Here is a 26773-nt window from a genome sequence, read left to right on the forward strand (position 1 = left end):
TCAAGAAATTTGTGTTTGAAACCATGAAATTTTCAAGCGAAAAGATGAACCAAGAGTCAAAAGAAACCTAAAAATATTGATAATCTTATATGTAAATTTGTGATTCTAATAAACTTCATTTATGATCGTGTTAATAGTATTTTCAACAAAGGAACCCAATTTTTTCTATGAGACCTAGCAAATAAGAAAAAGCTTCCTCTAAGCCATTTTCAAATCATAATCTTTTACATTCTTGTTAACTTGAGTCGTATAATAATCTGCATCTATCTCTAAGTATAAAATTTATTTTAAAATTCATCTTCATTTAAATTGTTGGCAATTTATTTAGAAAAAAGATGTAAATTTTATGGGTTTTTGATTTTTCTAACTTGAATTTTAAATTTTTTGGTAATATTTTAGATTTTTTAGATACATATATTTTTATAATTTATAATTTTTTATATTTTAAAAATTATATAATTTACATATATTCTTTTAAATTTTGAAATATTGTTATTAAAAATAGATTATGACATCATCAGTGCCATGTGTTACAACTTAAGAGTGTCATATGTTCTATATTTAACCTTGTTATAAAAAAAGTACTAGAGTCCTTGACAGTATAAAAATTTGGATACCAACGTGAGACAAAAAATTGTAAGTACTAATTTAAGAGAAAATGTAAGTTCGAGGGCTAAATAAATATTTGAGCCTTATAATTATAATTAAATATAAACACTTATAAATAATATTATATAATCATCATTTAATTATATGTGTTTTAGAATCAAAGTTGATAGAATTTGTAAAAGTGGAAGATTAAATTTATTAAATTATTTAAAATTAGGATCAAATTAATAAAATGTGTAAGTATTGAAGACTAAATATGATATTATATCAATTAGAGAAAGATAACATCATCCCTAGTGACCATCATAGAAACAACCTAAAATGTGCGTGATTAAAATTACTGATAACTATTAATAAGTTTGGATGAACGCTCAAATACGATACGATGTGTTTAAGTTACTGGGGTTATAATATATACTATTTTTATAGTAACTGGATATTTATGGACCGTAAATTTAAATACACACTAAATACAATTTTATAATTAGATAACCAGACATGAGAGTGTCAGTTATTCTTTCAGTCATTTTAATTATAAATACTTGTTTCTCTTACCATTTTCGTTTCCCCTTAGGAAAAACAAATGGCGAAACTGAAATATCTAAGTCTAATATTCTTCTCCCATCTCTTTCTGGTTTCCTCTTGCACCGCCGTATTCCCTGTCTTAGACGAACTACGTCTTGCCGGATCGAGTTTTCCTTCAGTGCAAGCAAAGAAATTGATAAGGGAGTTGAATTTGTTTCCTAAAGAGGAAGTTAACCTGGTCGATCAAGGCCGAGTTTCGTTACCCCAGGATTCGAAGCTGGTGGAAAAGCGATTCAAGTTCCCCGGTTTGGAAGCCCTTGGTGGGGTTTCTGTTGACGATTTGGGTCATCATGCTGGCTATTACAAGCTTCCTAATTCTTATGATGCCAGGTAATTTTTTTTTTTAATTGGGATATTCATTTGGTGGGTTTTTTTTTTCAAGTTTCATCTTGTTGGAGGATTTTTTTAAAAAAATGATTCGAGAACCGTGCTCTTGAGCAGGAATCACGCCCCAAGCACTGAACTAAATGCTCGGCTTCGTTAGGGGGTTTTACAAGCCCTTAAATTGTAGTTATTGTAACTTAATCGGTAAAGGGGGTTAATATTGTGGATTTGGGAGGTTTAATAATTAAAGCTCTACGAATTGGATATTGAGGTGATTATTCTCTGGTTTTTTTATAGCTGAAAGTTTGGATTTAATTGGAATTAGGGTTTTTTTCTTTTAATCTTAAAATAATTTTTAGTTAAAGAAAATCAGTATTTCATTTGTTAAGGAAGATTTTCGATGTTTATTTGGAATAGGATTTTCAAATTCTAGTTATTAAAAGGCCAAGACTCTATTTTTTTTTTTTTTGCTTGATTCTTGTTATTCGTTGTTTTAAAATAAATCTTATTTTTGTAAATTTCAGTGTGTAGTTTTTCATTAATCTTAAGTTGCCTCTTGGGTTTAATCTCAAAATCCCTGAAATTTATTTGGTTTCTGGGTGAATTTCTATGTGTAAATTCTCCCGTTGCCAGGTAAATTCATAGTCTTTTTTCTTTTAAAATTTTCTTAAATCTGTTTCCTTCATAGTCTCTAGATATGTAACAGCCTAACAGGTTTGTCTCAAACAATTTAGTCTTGCATAAATGTCTGTGTAGTTCATGATAATCTTACTTGTTTTGTGAATGTTAATGCTTGAATGGTTATCATCTGCCTCTTCAAGAAATTAGAGGCTACGGGGCCTTTCCACTCCCTTGACTCATACCGATGAGAATTTGACTCCAAGAAAAAATATATATTAAACAAAGGAAGCTGAGCGAGCTCATCTTTTGCCTGTATCTGTTGAAGTCTTTTGAAATGAAATTGCAGACTAAATGCTTTCTTGATACTCAGCCTAAAATCATCCAATCACAGAATAACATATTTTCCATATTGCAGGTTTCTTATAGCGTTGCTAGATTAATTAAATTTATAAACTTTACGTATAATTTTCATTTCATGGTTGATTATCAGTTTATTTAGTCAATGATTTTTCCCTCTGTTTTCACTCCCCGGGGAAATGGATAGAAGTGATTAATTACCTCTATGGTGGGTTTATCGAAATTTTCAAACAGCTTACTTGCTATCTCTCTCTCCTGCTTTTCACCCTTTAAATGTTACTTATATTTTCCTTTTCAATTTGGTTTCACTCTTTCTCTTTTTTGGCAGAATGTTCTATTTCTTCTTTGAATCACGCAGTAACAAAGAGGACCCTGTTGTAATCTGGTTGACTGGAGGTCCAGGTTGCAGTAGTGAACTGGCTTTATTTTATGAAAATGGCCCTTTCTCCATTGCTGATAACATGTCTCTTGTCTGGAATGAGTTTGGTTGGGACAAGGTATTTTTCTTAATATTCTCCGTTGTTTGGTATTTGGTATTTTCCAAATTAGGTATCACCTTGAATAATGAGTAAGTTTGTATCGTTTTGAAACCATGTAATATTAAAAAGATTTATGTTCTTTATACAAATGATGATGGACATGTTTCAATCTTTCCACTTTCTTGGTTTTGTGTTTAGGCGTCAAACCTTCTATACGTAGACCAACCTATTGGTACTGGCTTTAGTTATAGCTCTGACCGAAGGGACATTCGTCATAATGAAGACGAAGTTAGCAATGACCTTTATGACTTTTTACAGGTTAGTCTGTTTGTCATTGGATCTTATTCTGGAAGAAAAGGAGTTTAGCATAATTATTTACTCTCCATTGAACTATTATTGTCAATATTGTGGAAGTGAATAAACTTCATTCAATTTGTTAGAGAAAAATGAATAAATTTGTTGTTTTGACTGTGCTCTTTTTATTATGTTAGGCATTCTTTGCTGAACACCCTGAGTTGGCCAAGAATGACTTTTATATAACTGGAGAATCGTATGCTGGGCACTATATTCCAGCTTTTGCTGCCCGAGTCCACCGAGGAAACAAAGCTAAAGATGGAATTCATATAAACCTGAAGGTGTGTTACTAATTATATGACGTCAAGCTTCTAGATTTGATTTACTAATTTCCCAAAGTTTGATCTTGTCTGAATCAATTCATTTGTTTGCTTACTTCAACTACAATGTGTTTAACAGGGATTTGCTATTGGAAATGGCTTGACTGACCCTGCAATCCAGTATAAAGCTTACCCCGATTATGCTTTAGACATGGGGTTAATTAAGAAGACGGACTATAGTTTAATCAACAAGCTGGTTCCAGTTTGTGAATTTGCAATAAAGCTTTGTGGTAATTTTGCATCTGAAATGGCTTCCTCTCTTTTGTATGATCATTCTCTACATATTTACCTCGAATTTTCAAACTTAAAAGAATTGATTTTTACCCCCAATTCTGCATTTTATATTATAAGATTTTCTTTAAAAAAAGTTATATCACAGATTGAATCAGTGTTGCTTATCTCCTTGATTCTTTTTCTTTCTTTTTGGAAAACCATTTTTCCAGGCACTGATGGTACAATCTCTTGCATGGCTTCCTATTTTGTCTGCAATACTATATTCGCTAGCATCATAGCACGTGCTGGTGGTATAAATGTAAGAGACATGAATTATTTGCTTACTACATGGGATCAGTTATCTTTTAATGCTTAGAAATACATTTGATGAATTATTTGCTTAATTGGTTCTATTTGTTATTGTTTCTGCTGTAATATCCTGCGAAGTAGAATGTGTTTCTTTTCCTAGCATTATGAAACTATCTTCTTCTAAAATATCTGGAGAAAAGTTTTTGTGCAAATAATGTAATTTGCCTGATTAGAAAATAAAATGAATATAGTTTATGAATGATAGAGTAGGGCCTGAAATTGGTCTTAATATCATTGACATTGATTCTTAAGATATTTTATGAGCAATATGAGCAAAGGATGCCTAGAATTTTTTTCCTATAGTTAAACCAATTATAACTTACATTCGTCAGATCCAACTGTGAGTGTCTGATATGGGTATGTGTTTGACATAGTTCTATTCAATTCTTTTAGAAGTCTTTTCGTGTATTTAGAAGGCCATAGAGGTCAGACATGACACTTCAAAGAAAAAAAAAAAAAAAGAAGCTATTAAGAGGAGTCATCTGTGGCCTGATATCTTATGATTCTTTGAATAAAATTTGAAATGCTCCAATGTTTTCTTGTTGCAGTACTATGATATTAGAAAGAAATGTGAGGGGAGTCTTTGCTATGACTTCTCGAACATGGAGACGTTTCTGAACAAGAAATCTGTTAGGGATGCTCTTGGTGTTGGGAATATAGAATTCGTTTCCTGCAGCCCTACAGTGTATCAGGCAATGCTGGTTGACTGGATGCGGAATCTTGAAGTTGGCATTCCTGCTCTCCTTGAGGACGGAGTCAAGCTTCTTGTCTATGCTGGTGAATATGATCTTATCTGCAACTGGCTCGGTAAGCATGTTCTGTTTCGTTATTGATGGGGGGAGGGGCAAATGATACCAGATACATCTAGCAAATTACGGATCACAATATGATACTTGGAACAGGCAATTCAAGATGGGTTCATGCAATGCAATGGTCTGGTCGAAAAGAATTTGTAGCATCGCCAGAGGTTCCATTTGTGGTTGATGGGTCAGAAGCAGGAGTCTTGAAAACTCATGGACCTCTTGGTTTTCTTAAGGTCTGGTCCTCTATACCAACATTAACCTGTGTCTTTAAATCTAGTTGCAGCTGGCTGGTTGTTGATATAGCTGCATGATGATCTTTAACAGGTTCATGATGCTGGTCACATGGTGCCTATGGACCAGCCCAAGGCAGCCTTAGAAATGCTGAAAAGATGGACCAAGGGTTCACTAGCTGAAGGTGGTAAGGCAGAGAAACTGTTTGCTGAAATGTGATTTTTTTTTTTCACTTTTCACTGCTTGCAGTCAGTCTTAGTTACCCGCTGCTCTTAGAGTGGGAACAACAAAACAAAGTAACTTCGAATACCTGTATATATATGTATGTGGATGCCATAGGATCCTGGTTATCTTGGTGTTTTGAATATAACCTACTAAAAAAATAATGAAGTGATTTGAACTTTTTGTTGTTTACTTTTTTATGCAGTTAATTATGTGTTTTTTTATATCTGTATGATTTAATATTTGATATAGAGTAAAAATATGGTTAGGAATTGATAAGTATCTTATAGGGTATAGTAAAATATTAAAAAAGAGACATTATAATTATTTAAGACTGTTTGTCAAATATTTTTTTGTCAATTTATTTAACTATAAATTTAGGCAAATTATGTGATGTTACATGTTACCAAATATAGAATTAAATCTTATTGAGTCTTGTTTTGCATAAAAGCAACGATGAAAGCAATGAAATTTTATATTAGGAGATATAATGTCAAAAGATTTCGGTTCCCTTATTCTAACTTTAAAAATCATTATAAATTGTAAAAAATGAAATTTATATTCCTATAATATTAATTAGTCTATTTTCAAAAGAAACAAATGACAACAGAATATGAGACTTTTGCTGAAAGATATTTAATTTTTAGAAGATTCAAGTTGCCTAACAGCATAATAGGGTTATTAATCTAATTTGAAATATATTCTGAAATTTAATCATGATTAGTAAATATTACTTCCAAAATATAATGCATGTCAAAAATTTAAAAATAATTATAATTTGAAGCTCAAAAGAAGTTATAAACTTCTTCCCATCAGTCTCCAATTAAACTATTTTTGAATTAATTCTCGTTTTAATAGCTGTTAAAATATTTCTATAAATAAAATAAATTTAATAATAATTGAGTAAAATTAATATTAGCAAATATATAAGACAATTGTATTGAGTAAAATTTAAGAATGTCAAAACATAACATAAACATTTTGATTTTTCTATTATCATTATTGTTATTAGTTTTAATATTATAATTATTATTACCATTATTATATTATTATTATTAAAGTTAATTAATATTATTATTATTACATTTTCTTTTCTTCTGCATTTACTTATATGTTATTATTATTATTGTTGTTTCTATTATTATTGTTATTACTACTATTTTTATTATCATTATTATTTTTTAAAACCATTTTATTCAATATTTCGTTAATTCATATGTTTATTTGTTCACTTTCAATTTAAATTAAATTTTCACTAAAATTTTATTTGTTATCCCTTTATTATTGTTTTATCATTTTATTGATTTCATTTTATTTTTGTCTTCATTATTATTATGTTATTATATATTATCTTACTAAGTATTTATTCATTTGTTTATGCCATTATATGCATGCAAGTTTATGTTATTTATTATTATGTTTGTATTATCATTTTATTTAATTCTCTAAATGTGTTATGAGTTCTAATATTTAATCGGTGTATTTTCTAATTTATAGGCTAAATTTATAGGTCAAATAATAATAAAATAATCTAAACTAATCAATGTTTGACTGAAACAAATAAACAGAGTTTAACTAGAAAATTATTTCTCAAAATTGACTGAAAGAGGAGTCATACTTAACACAAGCATTCAGAGAAAAAGGAACATTTTAATCCATAAGTAATGATATGGTAGTTGTTTTTGTATGACATTGATTTGTTTAGGAAAGAAATTGTTGTAAAATCAACATGATTCTCATGCTCAACAAATTTGCATGAAACTCCTATCCATCAACTCCTAATTATAATCATGCTAACAACATTCTTTTTTACTATATAAAATGATAGTTTCATAAAAACTTAAAACTATTTTATCTTTTAAACTCAACTTCTTCTTCTTTATAATGGCATCCAATGCTGTTGAAAATGTTTCCAGAAGGGACTACAATGGCTTTTGTAACCTTTGTAATCTTACTTTTAGCAACTTACAAGAGGTACTGCATCACCAAAGTATTCGTTACAAAGATGAGATAAAATTCAAATGTGATATATGCAATCGTGGTTTTCCAAGCAGGGGAGCAAGAAATGAGCACCGTAATAATGGCCATTAAACATGGTTTTATGCTAATATGCTCATCATGCTAGTTATTTCAGTGTTGCTTCTATCTAGGTTTAATATGTTACTTTCCTATATGCTTAATTTATAGTTTTAATGTGTTATTTTATATTTATTAAACGCACGTTTGTGCATTACATTGTATTGATGGACAGAATTAACTATATATTTTATTGCTTTTATTTTTGTTCTTTATTAGTTTTTTTGCTTTAAACTATTTTGAGAAACGGATTTCATTGCACTTAACCCCAAATTACTTCCATTAAAATTTGTATGAAAGAAAAATAATACTGAGCAACATATTAATCTCTCCTTTATTATTGTAAGGAGATCAATTATAACGATCAACAAATAGTTCATATACAAATTAAGAAAGCATTAAAAATTCAGTTTTGGGACTCCAATTTCATAAACCAAGATCATAAATATTTTTACTAGATATTTATGGAATTATGTTCTAAGTGAATTGGATTTTGGATTGACAATTTTATCGAATGATTAATTAAGATGCAAAAATTAAATTATAAAAGTAATAAAAGTTCAATTGCTATGGGATTTTAATTAAGAAATTAACAGATTAAATTGATTAATATAAAATATAGGTTAAAATAAGTAAAATGAAAAATTATATTATTTATTATTATTATTAAGTTAGTGGGGAAGAATGGAATCATCTTCTTCCCCACTCACCCAAACCAAATAGAAAGAAAAGAAGCTTAACGCTATTTAGGGATATTGTAAGCTTTAACCTTAAAATTCAAATTTATTTTCTTGTAACTTTTATGTTTTTAAAAATTTGGGAGGTTTATCTAGTTGATTTATGTATTATTTTTAAAACTGTTAAAGTTTTTAAAAGTTGATTATTTGAATTTTTCTATTAAATTTTAAATTTAGACATGAAAATGACTAATTTTGTAGAGTTTAAATGTTAGTAGAGAGGTTATAGAGGATGAGATTGAAATCAGATTGTAAAATGAAACTCAATTTGAAAGATATGATTATTTTGGTATTAGGGATTAAATTGAATAAAATGTTAAAGTTTAAGGGAATTCAATAAAATAAAATAAAATTGAACTGATACATACATGCTTATAATAGGATAATATGAGATGTTTGAAATTGATAAATTAAACCGAATTGTTTTATAGATCAAGAATTGAGGTTAGTCGCAGAAAAGCAAAAATTGTCGAATAGTCTTTAAAAGCTAATTTGGTTGCTATTTTGCATATGGAACTTACTAAGTTAATTAATGTTATGTTTGTATTTCTATAAATTGAATCATTATATTTATTTTGTTTTGCAAAGTATGATATCGAGATAAATTGAAAATGATTATCTGAGTTTAAAACGCTATGTTCGAGATTGATTATTGAACTAGAGGACTAACTTGAACATAAATACAAATTTGTGTAACTTAGTGATTATATCTTTTGGCATTGAATTTGGTTATATGTCATATAATGAACTGAGAAAAACTTACTTAATCAAATCATGGAACAGTAGTGGTAGTACAAATTTAAAAATTCACCGAAAATTGTAGGAATCGAGTTAGAGGTTGAATCAAATATTGTATTAAATTTTATTGAGTCTAATTTTGTATAAAAACAACGATGAAAGCAATGGAATTTTATATTACGAGATACAATGTAAAAAGGTCTAAAAATAATTATAATTTAAGGCTCAAAAGATAGTTGAAAAAAGATTATTTAATCATGATTGGTAAATATTACTTTCAAAATAAAATGCAAGCCAAAAAATTTAAAAATAATTATAATTTGAAGCTACAAAGATAGTTAAAAAAGATTATTTAATGAATGAAGTTCTAAATTAATGATAAAAAACACTTAATTGAATTTGAATTTTTTTCCAAGAGGAAAATTTTGATTTGTAACGATTATTCTCGTTTTTATTTTTTATTTCAGGCAATAAAAAGAGCCTAAAGCAATCTGTAAAACTCTCTTACGTTTTGTGAATACAGAATACAAAAAGCAAAGGTATATTCCATTTTCTAGCTTGTTTGTCTCTGATGCTATACATACAATAAGTAAATAATATTTTTACCTTTTCGGGATGATGAGAAGCTGAGACCGAAGCATTCTTTCATTTTGTTGGGGTTTTGGTGTGGATTTAGAGAGTTTTAGGCTTAGATTTGGGGTTTAGGGGATTTAAAAGGCCGAAATAGCTCTTTTAATTTTGGGATTCTGACCACCATGTGCGGTGGAGGTTAGTGGCGATCGGTGGCGGCTCGATGATTGGAGCTCGGCCGGACCTAGGCCGGAGCTTAGAGAGCCTGAGTTTTTAGAGAATTTTAAATTTTTTTTCTAAATCAGATGGCAAATGATTTTTTTTTTTGTTAATTTTTTGTCTTTTACAAACGTCTCATACGATGTCGTTTAGGCTGATTTTAATAGCCTCAAAACGGCGTCGTTTGAGCTAGATCAGCACGTTCACCCGACCCGACCTGCCCTCAAGATCCGCGAATTTGGCGGTGAAGGGATATTTTCGCAATAAATCCTTCCTCTTTTGTGCTTTGATGCAATGTGGTCCTGTATTTTTTATTTTGTTTTTAATTTTTCTCTATGATTTCTGTTTTTGGTTCAATTTAGTCCGCGTTTAAATGCTGCGTTTTAAGGGTTTGGGATAATTACTCAATCAGTCCCTATTCTTTGCACGCGCATTCCATCAAGATCCTCTTGTTGATTTAATGTTTAGTTTTTAGACTTCAAATTTTGTTTTAATTTTAAATTCGTCCTTAATCTGTTGTGATTTATATATTTGTCACTTCTCTATTTTATTATCATTGTTTATTTTAAATATTTCTATATATTATTTATTTCAACTATTTTTTATTTAAATCACTAATTATATGGCGTCAAGCTTCTAGATTTTATTTCTTGTCTGAATCAATTCATTTGTTTGCTTACTTCAACTACAATGTGTTTAACAGGGATTTGCTATTGGAAATGGCCTGACTGACCCTGCAATCCAGCATAAAGCTTACCCTGATTATGCTTTAAACATGGGGTTAATTAAGAAGACTGGCTATAGTTTCCAGTTTAAAAATTTGCAATAAAGCTTTGTGGTAATTTTGCATATGAAATGGCTTCCTCTCTTTTGTATGATCATTCTCTATTTGAAAGAATTGATTTTCCCCCCCAATTCTGCATTTTATATTATAAGATTTTCTTTAAAAAAAGTTATATCACAGATTGAATCAGTGTTGCTTATCTCCTTGATTCTTTTTCTTTCTTTTTGGAAAACCATTTTTCCAGGTACCGATGGTACAGTCTCTTGCATGGCTTCCTATTTTGTCTGCAATACCATATTATCAAGCATCATAGCACGTGCTGGTGGTATAAATGTAAGAGACATAAATTATTTGCTCACTACATGGGATCAGTTATCTTTTAAAGCTTAGAAACACATTTGATGAATTATTTGCCTAATTGGTTCTAATTCTTTTTTCTGCTGTAATATCCTGCGAAGTAGAATGTGTTTCTTTCTTTTCCTGGCATTACGAAACTATCTTCTTCTAAAATATCTGGAGAAAAGTTTTTGTGCAAATAATGTAATTTGCCTGATTAGAAAAGAAAATGAATATAGTTTATGGATGATAAGAGTAGGGCCTGAAATTGATCTTAATATCATTGACATTCTTTCTTAAGATATTTTATGAGCAATATGAGCAAGGGATGCCTAGAAAAAGAAGCTATTGAGGGGAGTCGTCTGTGGCCTGATATCTTATGATTCTTTGAATAAAATTCGAAATGCTGCAATGTTTTCTTGTTGCAGTACTATGATATTAGAAAGAAATGTGAGGGGAGTCTTTGCTATGACTTCTCAAACATGGAGACATTTCTGAACAGGCAATGTGTTAGGGATGCTCTTGGTGTTGGGAATATAGATTTCGTTTCCTGAAGCCCTACAGGCCATGGTGGTTGACTGGATGCACAATCTTGAAGTTTTAGTAGCTGTTAAATATTTCTAAAAATAAAATAAATTTAATAAAATATAATAATAATTGAGTAAAATTAATATTAGCAAATAAATAAGACAATTGTATTGAGTAAAATTTAAGAATGTCAAAACATAACATAGACATTTTGTTTTCTCTAAAGACGATGATAATAATAAAGTAAAACATCCATTCTAAAGTCTAATTATACTCTTTTGAGGGCGAGATCCAAATGTATGGAGAAAGATCTTTGTGCGAGGATTTGAATTGATAATATTTTTCCAAGCTTCCGTCTTTCAAATGAAAAATACCAATATCTCGAGGACCCAATACCTCATATGCATCCCAATCAATAAAATCATCTGTGAAATATATAGAATTAGGCTGGCCTCCGGGAAAATCCAAAACTGAAACTGCTAAAGTATTATTATCACTCACAAAAACTATATCTCCATCTATACTCTCTACCTCTTTCTTTTCTAAGAATTTTCCGTTTTCATAATCTAAAATCAACTTGAAAACTGTGAATTTTTTTGTCCAATGAGCCATTCTTTCACCAACCTTTTCAAAATCAAAATGTTTATGGATGGAGTATAAATTTCCCATAGATGACTTAACAAGATATACTTTATGTAAATAATTCTCAAGCTTTAAAATTTTTGGCACGAGTGTGTTCAATTTTGGTGGCTTTGAACTTTCATCATCTTCTACACCATTAACATCGAATGATACAAGATTGTTGTATTCCCCTATAGCATAAACCAAACCTTTATGGAAAAGAATATCACTGATAAGAGATTGATCTTCATCGACATCCATGTATATCCAATTTTCTTGGCAAGGTCTGTAGAAGGCTACCCTGCCATACACACTATAAATTACAACAACTACAAAATTATTCGGATGCAACAAGGGATCGTCTGATAACACAACCTTTTGAATTTTATATGTGTAGGGCCCACTATCATATGCCATGCTATCAAACTGAGGAAGATGAATGCCAAGATTTTTAAAAGGATTTGAAAGAGTTATATTAAAGCTCTTATCCACGGTGGCTATCCAACCATAACAAGAACCAAAGTATCTCCGTGTATAAGGCTTGGGAAATTCAATCTTAGCGACTTTTGATTTGGCTTGTAGGCTGTATACTTTTTGCTTTGTGGCGCTCTTTTTGGATGGAACCATCAGCATTGGAACTAGATTTGGGGATGATCGCCTCTTGATGTTGAGAAAAATATTGAACAGTGAATGTCAATTTTTGCTAACAGCACCAAATTGAACCCGACTGATGGGTTCATCTATTTTCTCAAGAACTATAAGAAGACAGAGTTCTAGTAGATATTCCCAATCTGGCACAGAATTCCCCATACTTGTTACTTCAAAAAACCAGTAACAACTTGGTCCCTGCGAATAATTAAAATAAAATAAGAAGGTGACGAAACTATGTATTTTTAGCACTTATATCGGTATTTGGAGCGTGCAAATATTAGATTTTTAAATTTAGAGCATGCACTTATATAGACTTCAAGTGTTATTTTTCTACTTCAATTAGGATGTTAATAGTTTTCTACTTTTAGAAGTTGAAACCAATTGTAAGTTTATTTAAATTAAGTTTCTATAATAATTATTTTGCTATTCGTTACTAAAATATTCCTTAATTTTTATTTTCGTGTTATTATTTCACTGACTTTCAATCTTCAACTTCAAATTAAAAAATTTGAAAAGATAAAATGAGTTTAAAATAAATAACGGTAGTGCTCATATTACAAAATTTTTTTTATACCTAAAATTAAAATTTAAGAAAGTTGGAGGAGCAAACATGGAATTTACCCTATAAAACCTGAAAAACCGGTTTACCGACTCTAAGAAAAATAAAGTGGAGAGCACACGTGTGGTTGATGTTCATTAAAAAAACGAAGTCCTCACAACGCAATTAAATGAAACTGAACAGCTTATTGGGGGAGCTGAAAACCTATTATTTCAACAAAAAGAAAATAAAAAAAATTGAACGGCGATAATCTCTGGAGATGGTTCGACCGACGGCGATAGGCACCACGAACAGATCGTCATCAGCGATGTCATCCATGACAACCACCGTGACGATCGAGAACACCTCGGGCTCGTCCTCCTCGTCGTCGCAGCCTCAAGAAGCCCTCGTGCTCGAACTCCGCCCTAGGAAGAAAAAAGTTACGTTGAAAGAAGGCACCGTGGACAACGAATTCATGAACAAGAAGAGTTCCAATATATGTTGTATTTACCATAAAGAAAAGCCCTTCGACGAAGATGACAGTGATGACGACGGACATGACCATCATCATCACCATCATCCATCCAACGGACAAGATTCCTCCAAGGATGGCTGCAGGCCCAGCAGCAGCTCCAGCTCCAGCTCCAGCGCCTGATTCTGTTTGTTTGGGACAATGTATTTTTCTTAATATTCTCCATTCTTTGGTTTTTGGTGTTTTCCAAATCAGGTATCACCTTGAATAACTGTAATTTTGTATCGTTTTGAAACCATGTAATACTAAAAAGTTTTAAGTTCTTTATGTAACACCCCAAACCCGGCCTAGACGTTATGACTGGATCCGACATGCCACATCGAAGCGTTCAAAATATTTTATATTGTTGATCCAGAAAAAACTTACTTAGTGTTTTAAAAGATAATTTCATTATAGGTTAAAGTGAATGGAAGTCATGCACCGGTAGGAAACCGGAAAAGAGGTGGTGAGTCCATCGGATTGCTTAAGTACCAAGCTCCCTTCGGATCCAATCCTAGACATGCATACCGCCATTGCCACACCTTAACGTCATGGATATTTCTAGGAAACCGATTTTGATTAAGTCATTTTTAGGAAAAGTGATTAATTTTGAAAAATACTTTTATTGCGGAAGCTTTGCTTGTTGTCGTATTATTTTGAAATCAATTGTTGTTTTTGAAAACGCGCCCTAAAGCTTTCCAACTTCAACAGTTAAAATAAGTAATACTTATCTTAGTAACACATATTAACACCATCAAAAATAATTAAGCGGCCTTATTACATTTAAAAACCTAAAACTTCAAACGTAAAAAAAATGATGTCCAGTTCACCGAAAAAATCAAACTTTCGAGCGGGTGGCCATCCAATTCCCTCATGACTCCAAGCCCACTATGGTTGGGGATTACCTACGTGGATGAAAATAAAAGGGGTGAGTTTGGGGAAACTCAGTGTGTAAGGAAAACCCATTCAAAGCCCAAGTCAGCGCAAGCCTATTGGGCCTAAGCCCATTCAGGTAACAGTGGTACTGGACCAGAGCCTTTTTTAGATTACAATAAACTAGGCCTTAACCCCTTATTCAGATAACAGTATGGCCCATAGGCCCATTTCAAAATACATGCAACATCAAGAAACATATGCAAGCCCATTTGGGGAGACTACTCAACCCACCAACCACTACACTCCACCGTACCACCATACACTCCATGTGGGGAATAGCTCAACCCACCCATTTAACACTCCACAGCTTGCACCTTCTTTGCTCGATTATCAAAGAATTGAGGCAAAGCCTCCAAGACGTGGACAAGCCACTTTCAAGACTTCCTCCGTCAATATCCCAATCCCATGCATCAGATAATAACAACATGGCATGCAGTAAATAACAACAGTCAAACATGCATTTAGGTCAATTTAACCCTAAAGATATTTCGATAATTTATCTACTAGGGGTAAAACTGTAAATTTTTCACTTTTAAAGGTATTTCAGTAATTTATCTATGTTAGGGTTTTTCATGCATATTCTTACCTTTCACTTACTACAGAATCACGTACCGAGGGTTCTTACCGAATTGGGCCCGTTGGCCCATCATTCTAATTTTAGCCCATTAAGCCCAAAAATATCGAGGGCACATAAATCATGCACTTTGCAGTCCAAATTTTGCAGCTTACCAAAAACATTAATCGATTTACCTCACGAGCATTCGCACACTCACAAATCTACAAAATACCAGTTTTCTGCATTTCGGCTTTTCGACTTTTGCTGATCCAGACTAAGAAAAAGGGTGTTAGTTACACACCTGTTTGCGACGATATGCTGACGAGATCCACACACGAACCGCCTACAATTGGATTACTAACACGTTAATCTAACTATTCAAATACAAACTACATATTAACCCCTTATAATATTCGGCCAACCACACCTACAGATCATAGTAAGCTTATAAGAAATCAATAAGCAAGTCATTAACAAATTTTTGTCAATGTTTACCACATAATCATAATTTCACTGCAAGCTGTATTCCTGAGCAACAGTCACTAAATCATTTATAACTGGAGCTACGAAAATTCAAATCAAGTGCCGTTAATTTTCCCTGAAAATAGACTCATATACCTTCTTTCCATAAAATTTTCAGAATTTTTGGTTTAGCCAATCAATACCAGATTTTTCTCAAAGTTTCGCATGTTTCACTGTTTGAATAATCTGACCACTCTTCATTACGAATCAAATTTCTCATTGTACAGAATTCAAAATATGTTCTCGTTTATTCCATTTGAAAATAGACTCATTAAGCTTTAATTACATAATTTATGCAGCTTCTAACTCATCTCCCACAATTTATGGTGATTTTCCAAATTCACGTTACTGCTGCTGTCCTAAACAGATTTATTACCAAATCACTCTTTCACACATAACTTGCATGCTTGTTATTTAAACATGTATATCACCAATCAATCATCACATATCTATGATTTTACTTAAGTATAATCTCTATTTCATCATTTTAAAGCACAACATGTTAGCCGATTTTTCCCCTTAGCATCTAAGGCACATGCATGCTCATTTGTTTGGCTCAACTTCACCTATCTTCCATTTTTCATCAAAAGAACATGAAACAACAACTATTTCCTTCATTTTAATTCATGACTAAATGCTCACAACACAACTAAAAACCAAAATATGCTTCAAGAGTTAAGGTAGAATCAATAAGAACTCATGAACCTCAAAATAGAAGCAAGGTACCAAAAACTTACCTTCAATTTTCTTCCCCAAGTGACCGAACATTCAAGAGCTTTCTCCTCTCCTTTCTCTTCTCTAACTTTAGGCTATGATGAACAAAAATGGACAAAACTTTGTTCTTTTCACCCCCTTTTTTTAATAAAATTTCATATTTCATCCATTTAATTCTTTAATACAAAAGATATGAAATGCCCATCATGGAACATTTACCTAACCCATTATCATGGAACATTTACCTAACCCATTATCATGGAATATTTACCTAATCCATTATCATGGAACATTTACCTAACCCATTATCAATTTGTACCATGAATTATGGATATCAAGTGCTCATATTGTCTACAACAACATGATGGCTGGCCACTTCATGTAAAATGGGAGGTTTGTCATGCAAATCCTCCTATTTATTTGGCCACTTCAATTTAGCCTATAGCATTTTCAAACATTTTCACATAGGTCCTATTTCATAATTTCACTCATCAATGACAAAATTAAAGCATGAAATTTTGCCAACATTCACAGAATTCCCGAAAATTGGGGCGTTACAACTCTACCCTCCTTAAAGAAATTTCATCCTCGAAATTTTCCTGATCTAACTAGTTGAGGGTATTGTTGACGCATAGTCTCTTCTGATTCCCAAGTAGTTTCTTCCCTTCCATGATTACGCCAAAGTACTTTCACTAACGGATGATTTCCTTCGAGAACCTTAACATCTCGAGCCAATATTTGCACAGCTCCTCCTCAAAGGTCAAATCACCGAACTTCAATTTCTGAATCGGCAGGACATGAGCAGGTCGAACGATAACGCCTTAACATGGAGACGTGAAAACATCATGAATCTGTCTAACTCGAGGCAATTCCAATTGATAAGCCACTGGGCCTACTCGCTTCAAAACCCGATAAGACCCAATGAACCGCGGGCTCAATTGCCCTTCTTACCGAACCTTAATATCTTCTTCCAAGGAGAAACCTTTAAGAATACTATATCACCTACTGAGTACTCAATCTCCTTACGCTTCAAATCTGCATACGACTTTTGCCAATCAGATGCTTCTTTTAACTGGTCCCTAATTATTCTGACCTTATCCTCAGTATCCGCTACCAACTCTGGTCCAAGAAATTGTCGCTCACCCAACTCTGTCCAACACGTAGGTGTACGACACCTTCGTCCATACAGTGCTTCATACGGTGCCATTCGAATACTCGCCTGGTAACTATTATTGTACGCAAATTCTGCCAACGGCAAGTAATCCTCCCAACTACCTCGAAAGTCAATCACGCATCCCCTCAACATGTCCTCCAGAATCTGAATAACCCTCTCTGACTGACCATCAGTTTGGGGATGGAAAGCCGTACTAAAGTTCAATTGCGTCCCCAACGCCTCATGCAACTTTTACCAAAACCGAGATGTAAATTTGAGATCCCGATCAGAAATAATTGAAACTGAGACTCCATGAAGTCGCACAATCTCCGCCACATACAACTTGGCTAACTTTTGAAGTGAAAAGTCAGTACGAACAGGTCTGAAATGGGCCGATTTGGTCAACCTATCCACAATCACCCACACCGAGTTTTTCTTTTATGGTGTCAAGGGCAGCCTACTCACAAAGTCCATGGTTACCCTCTCCCACTTCCAAAGTGGTATCTTCACTGACTGTAACAGTCCAGAGGGTAATTGATGCTCAGCTTTCACTTGCTAGCATGTCGACATTTCCTACAAACTCACATTTTCGCTTAAGTCCGTGCCACCAAGACAATTCTTGTAAGTCGTGATACAACTTGTTCCCTCTAGGGTGCATGGCACAAAGTCCTCCATGAGCTTCCTTCAATATTGTCTGCCTCAAATCAGAGTCCTTCGGAACACAAATTCTTCCTCGAAAACACAGAACTCCTTCGCCATTTAACACAAACTCAGAAGTCTCCCCTTCCTTAACTTGTTGAAAACGAGCAACCAAAGACTCATCTTCCAACTGCTTTTCCTTAATCTGGTCCACCCAGGTTGGCCTCACTTGCAACTCAGCCAACAGACTTCCATCATCATACAGACTCAGACGAGCAAACATTGCTCTCAGATCAGATACAGCTCTACGACTTAGAGCATCGACTACCACATTAGCCTTGCTTAGGTGATACTCGATCGAATAGTCATAATCCTTAAGCAACTCAATCCATCTCCTTTGCCTAAGGTTCAGCTCCTTCTGAGTCAACAAATACTTAAGACTCTTATGATCGGTGTATATAATACACCTTTCTCCGCACAAGTAATGTCTCCAAATCTTAAGTGCAAATATCATCGCCGCCAACTCTAAATCATGAGTCGAATAGTTTCCTCATGAGGCTTAAGCTATCGTGATGCATATGCAACCACCTTACCCTCTTGCATTAACACGCAGCCCAAACCCACGTGTGATGCGTCATCTTTGTACACACTAAAATCCTTCCCAAACTCCTTTGAATTAACACAGATGCTTCAATGTAACTTTCTTCAACTTCTCAAAAGCTTCCTCGCCGCTTTAGTCCATACAAACAAGATTCTTTCCTTATGAGTTTTGTCAGGGGTGCTGCCATCACAGAAAAATCTTCCACAAACCTTCTGTAGTATCCTGCCAGTCCTAGGAAACTCTGTATTTTCGACACTGACCTAGGCGGCGTCCACTCCAAAATCACTTCAATTTTTCGAGGGTTCACCTTAATCCCCTCAGCAGAGACCACATGCCCTAAGAAGGTTACCTCCCTCAGCCAAAATTCACACTTGCTGAACTTCGCAAAGAGTTCCTTCTTCCTTAACACTTGCAGCATTATACGGAGATGTTCATCATGTTTCGCTTCATTTTCAGAATATACCAGAATATCGTCAATAAAGACGACTACGAACTGATCTAAAAATGGTTGGAACACATGATTCATCAAATCCATAAACGCTGCAGGAGCGTTCGTCAGTCCAAATGACATAACCAGAAACTCGTAATGACCATACCGAGTCCTGAATGCTGTCTTATAGATATCTGCCTCCTTGACCCTTAACTGATGATATCCAGATCGAAGGTCGATCTTGGAAAATACAGAAGTTCCTCTAAGCTGGTCGAATAGATCGCCAATCCTTGGCAGTGGATACTTATTCTTAATCGTCAGTTTGTTCAACTGGCGATAATCAATGCACATCTGCATCGTACCATCCTTCTTTTTCACGAATAGCACTGGTGCTCCCCATGGAGACACGCTTGGCCTAATAAAGCCCCTATCCAACAACTTTTGAATTTGAACATTTAACTCTACTAACTCCTTCGGTGCCATCCTATACGGTGCGATAGACACAGACGCCATTCCAGGCAACAAGTCTATTCCAAACTCAACTTCTCGATTCGGAGGCAATCTTGGAAGTTCTTCCGGAAAAACATCTTGGAACTCATTTATGGTCCTAACCTTATCCATTGTCAGTCCCTCCTCTTCCGACTGACTTACAAATACCAATTAGGCCTCACAAACTTTCCGAATCCACTTTTCGGCTCTTAATGTCGACACTACATTGGACAAATAATCCCTTCTCTCACCTATCACCATAACCTCCTCATCATTTGTAGTTCTTAACACCATTCGTTTAGCAACACAATCCAGAGTCGCCTTATGCTTAACAAGCCAATCCATTCCCAGAATGAGGTCAAACTCTCCGAACGGTAACTCCATCAGATCTTCAGGAAAAACCTTACCTTGAGTTTCTAAGGCTACATTCCTATACAGTTTGTTTACCCTAATCGAGTGACCCAAGAGACTTAGTACAGATACCCCACTCACAATCTCCTCAGAGCAGTCCAAATCGTCCATAATTCGTTCTGTGGCCTCTAACCAATATTCTGCCACATTCGGGGCTATACCAGACACGCCCTTAAAGATCTCCGCTCCGTTAGCCCGAAGTCGTTCAGAAATATATCAGTTCTATGCGTTATTATTTAAAACCAAATCGATATAAACGTTTGTTCATTGCATCCAAAAACCAAATCGATATAAACGTCCAAACAAATTACATGAAATCAATACTATAGAATTTCATGAAAGTCGGTTCGGTGCATCCAAAACAAAGTATTAGAGAAAGCAGATTGGAAAGCGAATCGGCGCCGAGCTAGAGCTGCTTGCATTGGGCTGCAGACCATCCTTGGAGGAATCATGTCCGTTGGATGGATGATGGTGATGATGATGATCATGTCCGTCGTCATCACTGTCGTCTTCGTCGAAGGCCTTTTCTTTATGGTAAATACAACATATATTGGAACTCTTCTTGTTCATGAATTCGTTGTCCACGGTGCCTTCTTTCCACGTAACTTTCTTCTTCCTACGGCGGAGTTCGAGGACGAGAGTTTCTTGAGGCTGCGACGACGAGGAGGACACGCCGGAGGTGTTCTCGATCGTCATGGTGGTTGTCATGGAGGACATCGCTGATGACGATCTGTTCGTGGTGCCTATCGCTGTCGGTCGAACCATCGCCAGAGATTATCGCCGTTTGATTTTTTTTATTTTCTTTTTGTTGATGAAATAATAGGCTTTCAACTCCCCCAATAAGCTGTTCAGTTTCATAACATACTTTTAAATACTTTTAAAATTTTAGCATTAAGGATAGAAAGTTATTCAATTTGGTACCAACTTTTGGGCGTTACGAGGGTGCTAACCCTTCCTCGTAGGTAACCGACTTTCGAACCCGTGTTTTTGATTTCGTAGACCAAAACAAAAGATTTCAAACAAAAATAGTTTGAAAGTGGTTCAATTACACTTAAACTGATTGGTGGCGACTTCTGTTTTCAATTTTTTAAAAGTCGAGACCCCCATTTTCTAAACCTCGTTTTAAAATGGTTTCGACATTCAACTTCAAATTAAAAAATTTGAAAAGATAAAATGAGTTTAAAATATATAACGGTAGTGCTCATATTACAAACATTTTTTTATACCTAAAATTAAAATTTAAGAAAGTTGGAGGAGCAAACATGGAATTTACCCTATAAAACCCGAAAAATCGGTTTACCGACTCTAAAAAAAATAAAGTGGAGAGCACATGTGTGATTGATGTTCATGAAAAAAACGAAGTCCTCACAACGCAATTAAATGAAACTGAACAGCTTATTGGAGGAGCTGAAAGCCTATTATTTCATCAACAAAAAGAAAATTAAAAAAAATCGAACGGCGATAATCTCTGGCGATGGTTCGACCGACGGCGATAGGCACCACGAACAGATCGTCATCAGCGATGTCATCCATGACAACCACCGTGACGATCGAGAACACCTTGGGCGCGTCCTCCTCGTCGTCGCAGCCTCAAGAAGCCCTCGTCCTCGAACTCCGCCCTAGGAAGAAGAAAGTTACGTGGAAAGAAGGCACCGTGGACAACGAATTCATGAACAAGAAGAGTTCCAAGATCTGTTGTATTTACCATAAAGAAAAGCCCTTCGACGAAGACGACAGTGATGACGACGGACATGACCATCATCATCACCATCATCCATCCAACGGACATGATTCCTCCAAGGATGGCTGCAGGCCCAGCAGCAGCTCCAGCGCCTGATTCTGTTTCCAATCTGTTTCTCTAAAACTTTGTTTTGGATGCACCGAACCGACTTTCATGAAATTCTATAGTATTGATTTCATGTAATTTTGTTTGGACGTTTATATCGATTTGGTTTTTGGATGAACGTTTATATCGATTTGGTTTTAAATAATAACGCATAGAACTGATATAATTAATTAACTTTTGATAGCTGAAGATGAATTTAAACCCTAATTTACTTATGATCTAAATTAATTTTTGGGGATGTCTTGAGAGATTGTTTTCTTATCATTTGTTTTCTCTACTTGCTTCTTAGTTAAACTTATCCAAGAATTCCAGCATCAGAACTGAAGGTATGCTTCAATTCATAACTCTGTTTTTCTGGTATGCATGATGAATATTCTGTTTGTTTATGATCAATAAATAAGCGAATTTTGTCTGACATAATTTTGGGGTGCTAGTTTTAGCCTCTGTTTGGTAGGCAAGAAAGAATTGGAAGGTAAATTTTTGAATTTAATGGTTGAGTTATAGGATATGTTCGCATGCACTTCTAACATTAGATTAGAACTTTTCGTCCTATCCCCTGTTTTTCTCTCCTATCAAACAGTTTGTTATACACAATGGGAATAGTGAGATAGACGACCCAAGGATTTAAGTTGTGGTCTGAGGTGAACATCTGCGGCGGAAAAAGTCAGAAGCCCCAAAACAATGGTCACAACATTGTGGTGTGACTAATATTTAAACCCTTCACAAGGCCAGTATCCCAATTAGCTGTTGGTAGAGGATAGTAGGGGAACATGTTACTGAAAATCTTGAATTATTGATTCCATTCTCATTTATAAAAGACATTAAGCAATGATTCAAGACTTGGTGCTGGGACTGTCTTTTTATCCACCGTTGAGATTCAAAATGGCCTCTTTTTTGGTGGTTGGTTTACTGTAACGGGGTTTACGCTGATCTATTCAGGGGGTTTACGCTGAGTTTTATAAAGTTAAACAGAGTTGGTGAGAAGAGTCTGGAGGGGAGGGAGCAATATGGAGATTGGAAAAGGGGATGGGGCATCAAGTGAGGAATACGTTGTGCTAAGAAGGGGGTTAGAAGGAGATAGTTTGGTTCGTATTTAGAGTGTCAAACACAAAAATATGTCCCACATGGGTGTATTTTTTTTATGTATTTAGAGGGTCCTTGGAGGATTATATTCTATACCATGTACAAAAATGTATGAAGATGGATACTTCATGAAAAGTCTTGGTAAGATAGATGGCAAGAGAGGAGTAAACAAATAAAGCGGATAACAAAAAAAGAGAAGGGTTAAAAGGAGGTGTGAAGGTATTAAAATGTGGAGGGTGGGTTGGTGAATGGTTAGGCTTGTTGGCTTTGGTGACAAGGGTTTGCTGGTTGTTGTTGGACAGGTTAGTGCAAGTATGTCACAGGAATGAGTCTGGGGCTTGGAAATGCTGTGTTACCCTTACCAAGAATCTTCATTTTGATAAGTATGTTTATATATATATATATATATATATTCAGACATGATATAAATTATGAAAAATTAGGCATGCTTGTATTAGTTATATACTCCAGGTCCAAGGGGTGATACTCATGCGAGGTGTTGAACACGAGCGAGCTAAGCCTTGACTGGGTGGCTGACTTGGCGAGGAGGAGATATGTAACTCCACTCATTGAGTTTCTTGCTCTTTCTGTTAGAATTACAGAGAATTTTGTTATTAATCACACTCCACGAAAAGGTCTGAAGTTTGGGTTTACTTCTAGCTTCTATATAACTTTTATAACAAGGGAATGTGTTGATAGGCTCTCTAAAGATACTTAGCGAATCCCTAATTTTTTCTATCAATAGAACGTTTCACTGGAAGCTTAGCAACTTCTGAAGCAGTTTCTCCTTATTCCAACCTTTTTTTCATCACTAAATTCATTAACCATGACCTTATCCCAATTTTTATTCAAATCAAGGGATGATACATCACTATCCCACCATTTATCCTTCCAAAAGCTAGTATAATAACCATTACCCAATACCCAAACTCCACCTTACTCCAGTCACAAGAACATGCTTCCCATCAAGGATGCTTCTTCAAGTATAGAGCATAAAACATTGTTTGCTTTAAACGTGGAAAAAGAAATTTTGTGAAGATATTTTGTACATATAACATCTTTCCACAGTCTCGTAGTATCATCATGAAGCTCCAAACCCATTTTAGCAAGAAGGTTCATATCTTTTGTTTTTGAGACCCAATTCCCTGCCAATTTAAGCAAAACAAAGTTCCAGTTAATATGATGATTTTTTCCTCCACTTCCCTAATATACCTAGTGGGTTGCCTGGGTATAGTTCGGGATAGAAGCAATAGCAACTTGGATAAGAACAACTGTACCAGCAAGAGATAATTGATTAATCTTCCAAATTGCTGACCTGTTTTGAACTTTTTCCACTAAATGTAGTACAATTATGTTGTTTTGGGAATGCTATTATGTCTTGTGAGCTCTATGGTTGCCCTTTCAAGACTGTTGTTGGAAATAGAAAGTTTTTACTTGGAGAAGCTAATAGTCTGTCCTGAGCATTTGTTGAATTGTTTCAATGTTTCTTTGACAATCTCAACTGTGAGAAGAGAACCAACAGAGCTCTTCCTCTTTCAGAATTTGAGATACTCTTTTCTTTTTCAAGCTTGTACAAGAACGAGTTGCATTGAGATTCCAACACTTTTTAGATTGTAGTAAGAATTTTCATTTTTTGCCTAAAAATTTTGCTACTCATCTAATGTATTCCATTTGGAAAAGGGCTGTAAATCTTAAAAGGTTTCAAGTGTGGCTATAGAGGACTCAGCCCCAAAGTGCCCAAAGATAGGTGATACACCTTTGTTTCAGCATAAATAAGCTTCCATTTCAGCATAAAGAGGCAATTTCATTGAACACTAAAAGAGCCATTGGTCTGTTGATTTTGTAGGAGCTGGACTCCCATATATGTTGGTAATTGCACTCTCTACTAACCAAACATTGTGATTGTTCTCTTTCTTTCCATTGTCATATCTTCATGAAAGAGAATGATAAAATGAGGAGTAATTAATCTTCTTGTACAACAACTCCCTCCTTTTCTTGCCTATCACTCATACCCTCACATCAAATTTCTTCATCTGAAATATTAATAAAATGGTGAAGGTGTGCAACAGAATTCTTTAACATCTTTTACAATCCTAGATAATCTTATACATGTGTGAGTTTTCTATCTGAATCTAAAGGTGAGGAAGCCAGAAATCAATTTCCAAAGTCTATATGTATAGAGGGTCAATTGATAGGATTCTACTTAATTTGAAAAAATATACTGTAAAGTTCCTAAAATCATCAGAACTAAGGTTGGCATGTCCTTGGTAAGTAATCCTTTTTCTACACCAGTACTTTATAACTTGCTCCATAGGTCAATCAATTGGACCTACTATGATTACTTAATAAAATATAATTAATCTATATAAATTAAATTATTTACACAATCTCTATTTTAATGGCATTAAAATAATAATAACTTTATCATATTAAAATTCTTGTTTCACTTTATGTTCATTTCAAATTACTAGATAATTTGTTAATTTGAAATAAATTCTTACTCAATTAAACGATTATTTGAAGCAACTAAATCAACCATAAATTAACTCAACTAATCTGAAAAAGTACCTATTACTTCAATGAGTAAAATCAATTATTTTTTCTTTGTTCAAACGTTAACTATTCCATGCATGTCCATATTAAATCCAATCCATTGAACTGTTACATAAAGCTAGTGTAGGGATTGATCGAATGGACATATATAATGTGAGCTATAAAAATCTATTAATCTTGAAGTCATACTACTAAAGACCCAAGATTAAACTCCCAATTATATCATTACAAAAAATCAAATAAAAATCAAATATTCCCGATTTCTTGGTTGTGATTGATAAAGAGACAATTGATGCACAGGCTTGTTTTCTAAGGCATTTATTGATGATTTGAACATTTCAGATGGGTTTGGTCGGTCAATTCTGAGCTATATGCAAAATGTAATTCGTTCTATAAGGTTTATTGTTATTTTTAGATTAATTGATAATATGTGCTTGTGTAACACCCTACACTTGACCTGAAAGCCAATTAAATGTAAAACGTTACATTGGCTACCAAAGTAGCCTCAAACAAAATCAAATGATCAAAGTCACTTATAAACATGTTTAAACCACTTTTACAAATATGCCACGTGTTAATATTGATGATTAAACAAAAACTCAGTAAAAACATGCTTTGAAATGTCATCGATATGTGTGCCCAAAATTCAAACAGTCTGGTTCCAAGGGCCTATAATACTGATACCATCAGACGATGTATCAATACATGCAAACATGTACCGATGCCTTAGACCTTGTACCGATATAAGTCTAAGTTTATGGGTGCTACTAGTTTTGAAAGTATCGATACTTTGAAGTCATGTATCAATACCTCATAAGAAGTATTGATACTTGGGTATAGGGTTCCTATACTCATCCTAGAAACCAAAAATTCTACAAAAATTGGCGGTTTAAGCCATTCAAATATACTCAAAATAACTCCAAATAGAGTCAAACATGTACCAAAACTATTTATACATATTTGACATACCAAATTAAGTCCAAAACAGCAAATTTCATGCATGTAAACACATTATATCAAAATTAAGCTACTAAGTAAAATCCA

The 26773-nt window shown here is 34.0% G+C and overlaps 5 protein-coding genes across 5 annotated transcripts; 3 read left to right on the top strand and 2 right to left on the bottom strand.

Moving 5' to 3' along the window:
* The first annotated feature begins 1100 nt into the window (after positions 1–1100).
* Positions 1101–5679, top strand: LOC108460994 (serine carboxypeptidase-like). The gene is made up of 9 exons (XM_017760738.2): positions 1101–1524; positions 2825–2993; positions 3174–3293; positions 3467–3610; positions 3729–3879; positions 4093–4181; positions 4780–5038; positions 5134–5267; positions 5359–5679. Exons 1-9 carry the CDS (start codon positions 1193–1195, stop codon positions 5482–5484), a joined length of 1524 nt encoding a protein of 507 aa, XP_017616227.1. The 5' UTR covers positions 1101–1192; the 3' UTR covers positions 5485–5679.
* Positions 5680–11423: 5744 nt separating this feature from the next.
* Positions 11424–12906, bottom strand: LOC108458997 (uncharacterized). The gene is made up of 3 exons (XM_017758372.1): positions 12805–12906; positions 11872–12756; positions 11424–11525 (listed from the first exon to the last, which is right to left on the bottom strand). Exons 1-3 carry the CDS (start codon positions 12904–12906, stop codon positions 11424–11426), a joined length of 1089 nt encoding a protein of 362 aa, XP_017613861.1.
* A 545-nt stretch (positions 12907–13451) lies between these two features.
* Positions 13452–13940, top strand: LOC108458996 (protein phosphatase 1 regulatory subunit INH3-like). The gene has a single exon (XM_017758371.2). It carries the CDS (start codon positions 13566–13568, stop codon positions 13938–13940), a length of 375 nt encoding a protein of 124 aa, XP_017613860.1. The 5' UTR covers positions 13452–13565.
* Positions 13941–20616: 6676 nt separating this feature from the next.
* On the bottom strand, positions 20617–21087 carry LOC108458995 (protein phosphatase 1 regulatory subunit INH3-like). Its single transcript, XM_017758370.2, has one exon. It carries the CDS (start codon positions 21010–21012, stop codon positions 20617–20619), a length of 396 nt encoding a protein of 131 aa, XP_017613859.2. The 5' UTR covers positions 21013–21087.
* Positions 21088–21563: 476 nt separating this feature from the next.
* Positions 21564–22267, top strand: LOC108459358 (protein phosphatase 1 regulatory subunit INH3-like). The gene has a single exon (XM_017758718.2). The coding sequence runs from the start codon at positions 21722–21724 to the stop codon at positions 22082–22084; it is 363 nt and encodes a 120-aa protein (XP_017614207.1). The 5' UTR covers positions 21564–21721; the 3' UTR covers positions 22085–22267.
* The last annotated feature ends 4506 nt before the right edge of the window (positions 22268–26773 follow it).

The sequence above is a fragment of the Gossypium arboreum genome, chromosome 4 (genome assembly GCF_025698485.1).
Source record: "Gossypium arboreum isolate Shixiya-1 chromosome 4, ASM2569848v2, whole genome shotgun sequence".
Taxonomy (NCBI): Eukaryota; Viridiplantae; Streptophyta; class Magnoliopsida; order Malvales; family Malvaceae; genus Gossypium; species Gossypium arboreum.